At 42.0% G+C, this 11,540-nt stretch overlaps 1 protein-coding gene across 1 annotated transcript in view; it reads left to right on the forward strand.

The window, feature by feature from the left end:
* The window catches only part of RPS6KA3 (ribosomal protein S6 kinase A3), a 157,225-nt gene that overhangs the window by 121,330 nt on the left and 24,355 nt on the right, over window positions 1-11,540 (forward strand). The window contains 4 exon segments of the mRNA XM_073565856.1: window positions 13-101; window positions 1,431-1,495; window positions 1,622-1,724; window positions 7,012-7,136. Coding sequence (XP_073421957.1) covers window positions 13-101; window positions 1,431-1,495; window positions 1,622-1,724; window positions 7,012-7,136 — 382 coding nt within the window.

Consider the following 11,540-nt stretch of genomic DNA (forward strand, 5'->3'; position numbering starts at 1 on the left):
CTGATTATCCAGGGCCAAGCTTGGGATGCCTCAGTTTCTTACTCCAGAAGCTCAGTCTCTCCTTCGTATGCTTTTTAAGAGAAACCCCACCAACAGATTAGGTGAGTGATTGTATTTAATAAGGATCTCTGGGATCACTTGCTGTTGAGTAAATGATTTCCATTTAGGCTACGTTCACATGTCCAGTAACAATCAGTTAGAATGGATCCAGCTGCAGTCTGTTTGTGCAGACACAACTTTTTTTATCCGCCTGAACAAAAAAGATTTCAGCTGGATTCAATTTTATTTTAACATTGAAGTCTATGGAAAGTGGATCCGTTAAATAGCCATGTGTTCTTCTCCCATGTGAAAAGGAACCATGTTTTCCTTAATGGAATTGTAAAACTATTTACCATTTACTACTGGACATGGGAGCTGTCAAGTAATAACCTATTTGAAACTGATCCAGTAAGGCCTGTTTCACACTTACGTTTTTCCTGTGCGTTGGCAGCCGCTAAAATGGCGGATAATGGCTCCAATGGGAGCCACCGGACCGTTGGTGCGCCAGGATCCGCCGATTTCGGAATTTTAAATGAACCGCGGCTGAAAAGAAAAAATGACTACCGGCGATGTAGCAGTCAGAGGAGGCGAGATCTCGGGCGATGTTGCGGTGAGTGGAGGCGAGATCTCGGGCGATGAGGCGGTGAGTGGAGGAGAGAGAGAGAGATTTTTTATCCAGCAGCCAGATTGGATTTAGGGTTAAACATGTAGCAAAAGAGGAAAATACGGATCCGGACAACAAAAAAAACGTTGCATTGTCCGTTCGGTGATCTCAGCGGATGCCAACATTTTGGCGGATCCGCAGAAATACGGATGCAACGGACGATCCTCAGTCAAAATCCGCCGATAATGAAAGTCAATGGGGAAAAAAACTGATCCGCCAAGATAAATGGCGGATCCGTTTTTTTTTTGCAAATCGGCGGATTTTGACTGATGGTGACAAACGGATGTGTGAAACAGACCTAAGCAATAAAACGGATCCTTTTCAAATGGGAGAAAAATTGATCCATTTTCCATAACCTTACATACTATAAAAACAGATCCCTTGGGCTATGTGCACACGAGTATATGGATGCAGAAACTTCTACATCTCTTGGCAGGAAGAACTCACTTTATTGATGCATTTTTGCCTGCGTTTTCTGTTTTGAGTGAGGCCAATGGTGAAAAACGCACATAGAATTGACCTGCAGCAGATTATTTTCTGCACCAAGTCTTCAACTCAAAAATACTCAACGTGCGTCTGACACCTCCAGGTTTCTCATTCACTTTGCTGTGATCAGGATTGTAAATCTGCATGGCAAAAACGCACCAAATCTGCAACGTGTGCACAGGCTCTTACACAATGTCTTCTCACAACCCTATCATTTCACTTCCCACTTCTCATTGTACAGGAGCTGGACCTGACGGCGTGGAGGAAATTAAAAGGCATCCTTTCTTTGCAACAATTGATTGGAACGTAAGTGCAGTGATAGTAAAGAAAATGTAAGATATTTCCTAATGTATGCAGATGACTCAGCCTTGGCATTTTACAGTGCTTTTCTTCTGGTCTGGCAGCCTACATAAATAACTTTTTTTTTTGTAGAAATTGTATAGAAGAGAAATCCAGCCTCCATTCAAGCCAGCCACAGGTGGTCCTGAAGATACCTTTTATTTTGACCCAGAGTTCACTGCAAAAACACCCAAAGGTAAGAGGCTTTTCTTCAGTTTTCATTCTGTAATCGGCAGGGATTTAGTACATATGTGGCTGCTTACAGAAGGGTTTGGATTGACGGCAAGAGATGGTCTGAGCAATGTTATATTTACTGTATTCTACGGCTGCTTCGCTGGAAAGGTCAGGCAACTTTCTCAGATTGAAGTCTCATCATTTGGTACCTGTAGGGCCATGTTCCCACGTGTGGACATGGTTTGGGTTTTAACCTATTTTGCACTGATGCCTGTTCCTAATATGCCGATTGCTCTGTTTATTGCATTTTTCTTATCTTTTATGATCTTTTGGTTTGGGTTTGATGCAGTATTTCTTTTGTGAATTTTACATGCTTTTTTTTTTTTTTCATGCACCCCATACAAGGGGAAATGCAAACAAAAAACCCTGCATAGTTTTACAGAGTTTTTATATTTGCAGTGGGAATAGAATCACATTCTCTTTGCCTTAACTGTTAAACGGGCTGTCCGCTACTTTTATATTGATGAACTATAGTTATGATCCATATCGGTGAAGGTGCAGCACCCAGCCATTTCCTGTGCCAGAAATGCCCAACTCATCTGTCAACTCAACAGTGGCTGCGGCCGGGTGCTGCACTTCGCCCCGTATTCGAATGAATGGGAGCAGAGCTGTAGTACCTTTCTGCAGTCACTGCACAGTTGACAGGGTATTGGTGATTTATCCGGAAGAGAAGACATCAGTATGAAAATGGTGGACAACGCCAAAATATGCAGTGTTTGTACTATGTGGGAACATGACCTACTAGTCCAAAAATGTGTCCATGCATTAATGCATGGTGTTTGTATTGCCGTACAGGAGAGCAATTTGTACATCTTGTGCTGCGTATAAACCTGTTTAAAGCAGTGTTCACACTTTGCAGTCAAGTTGCGTTTTCTGCTTTGATTTTCCAAAATTGCAGAAAAAAAGTGTGACCAGTCTAATGCTTTTGTGTTTTTTGAGCACATTAATAAAATAATGTGATGGGCTGTTTGTATTGCCCATATAACAATTCTGTAGCCTGTTCTGTTACACCGCTGTGGTGAGCCGTTCCTCTGTTATTCCTATTAGAAATGTATTATGGGACCAGTTAAGTGTATCTCTCTGCGCTGCCCAGTCAGTTAGAAACAGAACCCCTAAAAATTAACTTTTTGTAGTATTTTAAAAGTGTGGGCCTCACTATTCTAGAAAAACATAAGCCAGAGATACCAGAGGGTATCAAGGGGAATATAGTTTGGTTAGTCTCGTTATGCCAGGTAGCTAAACAGGTAGACCTATCCAGTTCCTAGTAATCCCTTTTACCTGGCAGCGGAGGGTGGCACCCTAGTTATTGTGAAGTGGCGCCCCTGCTCAACACCTGTGTCCCTAGTAACCCTAGTTATACCCTCTCCAAATAACAAAAGACACAATACAGATAGGCAAAGGATGGAAAAAAGTACAAAAATGTATGTACAAATTCCCTTGACATAGTTTAGGACAGATCATTCCCTGCCATGTTGGCATTCTCCAGAGCAGAGCATACACAGAAGGGCTCCCTCACCATGTACACTCTCCAAGGAGCAGCGTAAAATCCCTATCCTTAGGCTCTTTAATCAAAACAATGTCCAGCTGTCAATTTGCCAAAACAGATCAGTCTTTTTTACACAAAATACAGCTCCGGAGTGTCTCATTCCCACTCGTCCAATCTCCAGGGGAAAAGAAATTCTACATATACATACAAAAATATCACTAGTTAAGGAGTAGCCTTCTATCTCAGTAATTCAGAGCCATGATCCACCTGTCCAAGTCCGGACAGATTACCCATCAACGATGCATAATATAAGGGGAAGAAAAGAGACGTGTCATTAGTAGTCCAGCCACGCAGGGCTTTGGAGTCGGTAAGCCAAACCTGCGACTCCGACTCCTCAATTTCCCTTACACCGACTCTCCAACTCCCACATATATTGCTTATATTTAAGTGAAAAATGTATTGTAGTACAATGTGAACATCAGACATTTAATCATTTCTATGATCCAATAATCAAGATATTTAGATAGAACATAATATCTATTTATTGGAATACAACTTTAGAACACAAAAAACTGTAATAAATTGTAAATATGCAATACACTGTATACATGTATACGGTACAGACTAAAGTTTGGACACCTTCTCATTCAAAGAGTTTTCTTTATTTTCATGACTATGAAAATTGTAGATTCACTCTGAAGGCATCAAAACTATGAATTGACACATGTGGAATTATATAATAAAAGTGTGAAACAACTGAAAATATGTCTTATATTCTAGGTTCTTCTAAGTAGCCACCTTTTGCTTTGATTACTGCTTTGCACACTCTTGGCATTCTCTTGATGAGCTTCAAGTGGTAGTCACCAAAAATGGTCTTCCAACAGTCTTGAAGGAGTTCCCAGAGTTGCTTAGCACTTGTTGGCCCTTTTGCCTTCACTCTGCGGTCCAGCTCACCCCAAACCATCTCGATTGGGTTCAGGTCTGGTGACTGGAGGCCAGGTCATCTGGCGTAGCACCCCATCACTCTCCTTCTTGGTCAAATAGCCCTTATACAGCCTGGAGGTGTGTTTGAGGCCATTGTCCTGTTGAAAAATAAATGATGGTCCAACTAAACACAAACCGGATGGAATAGCATGCCGCTGCAAGATACTGTGGTAGCCATGCTGGTTCAGTATGCCTTCAGTTTTGAATAAATCCCCAACAGTGTCACCAGCAAAGCACCATCACACCTCCTCCTCCATGCTTCACAGTGGGAACCAGTTATGTAGAGTCCATCCGTTCACCTTTTCTGCGTCGCACAAAGACGTGTTGGTTGGAACCAAAGATCTCAAATTTGGACTCATCAGACCAAAGCACAGATTTCCACTGGTCTAATGTCCATTCCTTGTGTTCTTTAGCCAAAACAAGTCTCTTCTGCTTGTTGCCTGTCCTTAGCAGTGGTTTCCTAGCAGCTATTTTACCATGAAGGCCTGCTGCACAAAGTCTCCTCTTAACAGTTGTTGTAGAGATGTGTCTGCTGCTAGAACTCTGTATGGCATTGACCTGGTCTCTAATCTGAGCTGCTGTTAACCTGCGATTTCTGAGGCTGGTTACTTGGATGAACTTATCCTCCGCAGCAGAGGTGACTCTTGGTCTTCCTTTTCCTGGGGTGGTCCTCATGTGAGCCAGTTTCTTTGTAGCGCTTGATGGTTTTTGCCAATGCACTTGGGGACACTTTCAAAGTTTTCCCAATTTTTCGGACTGACTAACCTTCATTTCTTAAAGTAATGATGGCCACTCGTTTTTCTTTACTCAGCTGCTTTTTTCTTGCCATAATACAAATTCTAACAGTCTGTTCAGTAGGACTATCACCTGTGTATCCACCAGACTTCTGCACAACACAACTGATGGTCCCAACCTCATTTATAAGGCAAGAAATCCCACTTATTAAACCTGACAGGGCACACCTGTGAAGTGAAAACCATTTCCGGTGACTACCTCTTGAAGTTCATCAAGAGAATGCCAAGAGTGTGCAAAGCAGAAATCAAAGCAAAAGGTGACTACTTTGAAGAACCTAGAATGTAAGACATACAGTATTTTCAGTTGTTTCACACTTATTTGTTAATTAATATAATTCCACATGTGTTAATTCATAGTTTTGATGCCTTCAGAGTGAATCTACAATTTTCATAGTCATGAAAATAAAGAAAACTCTTTGAGAAGGTGTGTCCAAACTTTTGGTCTGTACTGTGTGAATATATATATATATATATATATATATATATATATATATATATATATATATAATATACGCACGCACGCGCACACACTATGACTTATCTCGGCTAAGCTAAAGCCTACATCCTCAGGCTTCATTCACACTATGGGCGTAGCCAGGATCAAACCTTGGGGGGGGGGGCAGAATCTCATACTGTTCCGCAGAATTTCATACTGCACACCTCAGCTGCTGCAGAACCTCATACTTCACACCCCTACACTTGAAAATAAAGCTTGCACCTTAAGAAGATGTGGTGATGAATGCAGTCTATTTATTCCAACTATCAGTTGATGTTGATGTTACTGAAGACGAGCAATGCCTGTCCTGGGCGTCCTTTTGGGCAGCCATGAGGTGTACCTGACTGGTGCTAAAAAAAAAAAAAGGAGTGTTAGTCTGTGTGCTATGCGGCTTTCATTCTTTTTGGTACAGATATGATATGGATATATAGATAGAGCAGATTTCTAATCTGCTTTTGCTATTGAAAACATTATCTATGAGCTCAAAAACCTTTCAGGTGATGCAGTTTTTTAAAAAGCTGATCTGCTTTTGCAACTGAAAAACGTATCCTCAAAAAACGCAGGAAAAGCGCTGTGTGTGAATGTAGCCTTAGATCAGGAATAGAACTGTCATTTATAGGACATTTCATAACTTTCCCAAATTCCTATGAAAAAATATTCAGAACATTCTGCATTTAACTACTGTACCCAATTTATTATATATTTTAGGAGTCAGAGTCGGTCCATTTAATTCCGACTCCACCAAAATGAGCACCGACTCCGACTCCACGACTCCGACTCCACAGCCCTGCAGCCACGTTTCCCCCCTGCATCATTCAGGGTTCATCAGGGGACCGGTGGGAGACATCAGTCTCTCTCGATATGGCCAGACAGGGTATTGTGCACGCAAAAACGCAAAGTGTGAACATAGCCTTATAGATCAAGTCATTACACCCACTCCAGTTTGTAGTAGGGTGTTTTTTTTTCTTCCAATAGTAAAGTACTTAAAAAAAAAAAAAAAAAAAAAAAAAAAGGACTATTTACATTTTTACCTGATTTTTTTTTTTTTTTCCTCAACTTTTTTTTCTTTTGCTGGTGTGATACACACCTTTTTTTACCCAGAGACAGGTGGAGATCATGCATCATGTCTCTCCTGTCCCTGCAGCCGATCAGCTTCCCTGCCACCCTCTCTTTCCTCCTTCACTCTGGCTGAAGTCAGGCTTTATCTGAGGATGCATCGCACGGTGATCCAGGGCAAATAGCTGTAATGTCAACTCACTGTTGAGATTGTAATAATGAGCAGTTGAATCACATAACTCTTAATTAAGTGCTGACTAAGCTGTAGTTCAATAAAACCAAAAATCCGTTTTAAGGGGAACCAACTTGAAAAGATTTTTTTTGCATATTTGTCTTTTCCTATTAGTAAAGCATGTGTAATAACGTCTCTGCTGGCTTGTAAGTACTATCTGCTGTGTTCAGTGTTGGCTGTAGTCTTTCTACTTTTCTTTAGACTCCCCTGGTATTCCAGCTAGTGCCAACGCACACCAGCTCTTCCGTGGATTTAGCTTTGTGGCCATTTCTACTGAGGAAGACAACCAGGCTATACAAACAGTTGGCGTCCACGGCATTGTTCCGGTAAGCATATGCTTTGAAGACCTGCCTGCATAGATGAGGCTTAATCCATCCTGTAATTGGGTTTAGATGCATTTCATTAAGTTTTGTATTTCTGCATCAAAGAAAATCTCATTCTAGAATTAAATTCTGTAACGAGACCTCAGTTCTGCTAGGGAACACTTTTACATGGTCACAGATATGCAATATATTTGAAGCGGGCACCCAAATGCAGTCAACCACATTTTGATGCCCCTTTCAAATAGACGCATACTTCCAAAATGATGTGCGACGGAGCACACTGCGAGTCCGTCTGCATGCATAGTCAGCGCTCCCGTAATCACAAACATCCGACTCCTGTTTTCTTCTGCTTTAAACATAAACCCAGACAAAGCCACTGACAGTAACCTAAAACACTATGTGAACATAGCCTGATTCATACAGTGGGGGAAATAAGTATTTGATCCCTTGCTGATTTTGTAAGTTTGCTCACTGACAGACATGAACAGTCTATAATTTTAAGGGATGGTTAATTTTAACATTGAGAGATAGAATATCAAAAATAAAATCCAGAAAATCACATTGTATAAATTATACAATTTTATTTGCATTTTGCAGTGAGAAATAAGTATTTGATCCTTCTGGCAAACAAGACTTAATACTTGGTGGCGAAACCGTTGTTGGCAAGCACAGCAGTCAGACGTTTTTTGTAGTTGATGAGAGATGTGCACATGTCGGGAGGAGTTTTGGTCCACTCCTCTTTGCAGATCATCTCTAAATCATTAAGATTTTGAGGCTGTCGCTTGGCAACTCGGAGCTTTTTCTCCCTCCAAAAGTTTTCTATGGGTTTAAGGTTTGGAGACTGGCTAGGCCACTCCATGACCTTAATGTGCTTCTTTTTGAGCCACTCCTATGTTGCCTTGGCTGTATGTGTTAGGTCATTGTCTTGCTGGAAGACCCAGTCACGCCCAGTTTTTTATGTCCAGGCGGAGGGAAGGAGGTTGTCACTCAGGATTATACAGTACTTGGCTCCATCAATTTTGCCATTGATGCGGTGAAGTAGTCCTGTGCCCGTAGCCGAGAAACACCCCCAAAACATAATGTTTCCACCTCTATGCTTGACAATGGGGACGATATTCTTTGGGTCATAGACAGCATCCAGGTATTCATCGGCAAACTTCAGTGGGGCCTGCACATGTGCCTCCTTAAGCAGGGGGTCTTGCGGGCACTGCAGGATTTTAAACCTTTACTGCGTAATGTGTTACCAATGGTTTTCTTGGTGACTGTGGTCCCAGCTGCCTTGAGATCATTAACAAGTTCCCCCGTGTAGTTTTAGGCTAATCTCTCACCTTCCTCATGATCAAGGATACCCCACGAGGTGATATTTTGCATGGTGCCCCAGATCGATGTTGATTGACAGTCATTTTGAAGTTCTTCCATTCTCTTACTGTTGCACCAACAGTTGTCTCCTTCTCACCCAGTGTCTTACTTATGGTTTTGTAGCCCATTCCAGCTTTGTGCAGATCTATGATCTTGTCCTTGACCTCCTTTGGTCTTGCCCATGTTGTAGAGGTTAGAGTCTGACTGATTGAGTCTGTGGACAGGAGTCTTTTATAAAGGTGACTATGCAAGACAGCTGTCTTTAATGCAGTTAACAAGTTGATTAGGAGCGTTTAACTGGTCTGTAGGAGCCAGAACTCTTAATGGTTGGTAGGTGATCAAATACTTATTTCTCACTGCAAATAAATTTATATAATTTATACAATGTGATTTTGATTTTCTGGATTTTATTTTTGATATTCTGTCTCTCAATGTTAACATTAATCTACCCTTAAAATTATAGACTGTTCATGTCTTTGTCAGTGGGCAAACTTATAAAATCAGCAAGGGATCAAATAATTATTTCCCCCACTGTATGTCTGTGTCTTTCATCTACGAAAAAACAGATGGTCTTTTAGTTTTGTTATGAGCCAGTTTTCTTAAATTTGGGCTCTCCAAGTATTTATCATCAGTCGTCAGTTTTTCTTATATGGATAAAAATCAGATGAATTTTCTCATGTATCTTCTAGCAACTAGTCCATGATTTTCTTTTTCCTTTTCTCTGATCCTTCACTTGAATTATTGAGTGCTGTCTGACAAATGGGGCAGAGTAGGACCGATCAGTGCCCTGGTGTGTAATGTGTTTCGGGAAAGACCAGACAAACACTGACTAATGTATGAGCCCCGAATAGCACAAATCTCAGCCTTCGTAAGATGCTGTAAAGTTCTGATGTGTTTCACGTTGGTAAAAAATGATTTCCTCTCTTAAGTTCCTAAAATCGGTGTCTGTCTCTTTAAAAAACTTCTGTTGTGCCATGTTTCCACATTCAGAAGTTCCTGGGTTTCTTTTGCTTGGGTTTTCTATAACCTTTAAAATGGTGAGAACTTCCCCCTCTTATTTTTGTGTAAACTACCTATCTTCTCTAGTTATTCTGAGACCTCTACTACTAGTAAAAAGAAAAGACTTCTACCAGTTGTCCGTGCACAACATATTGATGACCTCTCCCCAGGATAAGTTATCAATATCCGATCTATTGGGGTACAGAACGCTCACCGGTCAGCTGTTACTTGCTCTGGGGTAGCCGATCTGCAGCACCCGGCAGCCACTGATGCCTCCAGCGGAGCTGGTAGGTGTCTGACCCCTACTGATCTCATATTGATCACCACCTTTGGATCTGTCATTACTCTGTTGCTCCTGGACAGCCCCCTTTAAGTTCTTTACATATCGTGATGGTAGCTGTAAAAAGATGGGGGAATCGGCTACGGTATCACTCATTAGATTTCCCCGTATGACTTTATTTGTAGACTGCACCAAGTTATGGTTCTGATTAGTGATGAGCGAGTATACTCGTTGCTCGGGTGTCCTGCGATTATTTTGGCGTGCTCGGAGATTTAGTTTTCCTTGTCTCAGCTGCATGATTTGCGACTGCTAGATAGCTTGAATACATGTGTGGAATGCCTGTTTGTTAGGGAATCTCCACATGTATTCAGCTTGTCTACAAGTCGCAAATCATGCAGCTGAGACAACGAAAACTAAATCTCTGAGCATGCCAAAATACTTGGAGGAAACCCAAGCATGCTCGGGAAAACCCGAGCAACGTGTATACTCGCTCATCACTAGTTCTGATTTATGGGGCAGTCATCAATAATGATTAAAGGCCCCATGACAAACAGCGAGATCACTGATTTTGTGACGCAACAGCAATCTCGCCAGCGATCACGCTGTGTGTGACATGCATCAGCGACCGACCCCCTTCCCCGCCGGGTATCGCTGATCGTGCACTAATGTCCTGGGCCGTTTTTTGTGGCAGCGGGAGACCAACGATCAGCGAGCTCCCAGCGCTGTAGGCAGACGCTGGGAGCTGGTATCCAAGGTGAATAGCAGGTAACTAAGCGCTTGCGTCGCTTAGTTACCTGATATTTACCTTGGATACCAGCTTCAGCGGGAGCATGCAGGTATCCAAGGTACACATCGGGTAACTAAGGGACGCGCTCGCTTAGTTACCCGATATTTACCTTGGATACCAGCGTCCTCGCTGGTCCTGATCGCTGGTGACTCTGCCTGTTTGGCAGCTCACCAGCGATCATGTAGCGATGCACCAGCGATCCTGACAAGGTCGTATCATTGTCGGGATCGCTGGTGCATCGTTTAGCGTGACGGCACCCTAACTCGCACTGAAACTTCAGTTACAAGGAAGAAAATGGTGATCATGCTGGCAAATATCTGTCATTAGCCAGCAGCAAAACCTTAAATGTGTACTTAGCATCCTGCTGAGGTCAATGAATGATTTTCACTAAGCAGGCATTGCAATCAACAGAAAGGATCTCCAGTACTTCCTAAAATGTTTCCCCGAGCACACCCTGTGTGGCTGAAGAAATTATACAACGAAGTATTTAGGATCCAGCGCAGGGTATTACCGCTGTGATATTAAATATAACAAATAATTAATTTGCATATTCACAACTGCTGAAGTGTTATGTCAGCAGGAAAAATGGCTGCATATTTGTGTTGATTTGAAGCATAAGCAAATGTTCCTAGAGCGAACAGATGTCTGCTTTTCCACTGGGAAAAGAAACTGGAAATTTTGTGTGCGACAAGTCTCCACTTCTCCGCCAGTGCTGGCGGACACGGGCCGGCTGAAGAAGGGCCTGGGCCTAAGGGGTGAACTGCTGTTAAATTCCTTTACTGGGGCATGCTCACATCCGATGGACCCGTTTTGCAGTGTGAATCGTGTTTGTTTCCTAATACATTTTAAGGCAATGCATGAGATCTGTGCCGTCCTGATTGGGATTGGAGATTTCAGAATAGAGCATGCTGGAGATTTAAAACCTTTGGATATCTTCATTTTTATATATATATACATATATATATATATATATATGAGAGCG

This window comes from Dendrobates tinctorius, unplaced genomic scaffold, assembly GCF_039654945.1.
Source record: "Dendrobates tinctorius isolate UK_male_01 unplaced genomic scaffold, ASM3965494v1 ptg000016l, whole genome shotgun sequence".
Lineage (NCBI taxonomy): Eukaryota > Metazoa > Chordata > Amphibia > Anura > Dendrobatidae > Dendrobates > Dendrobates tinctorius.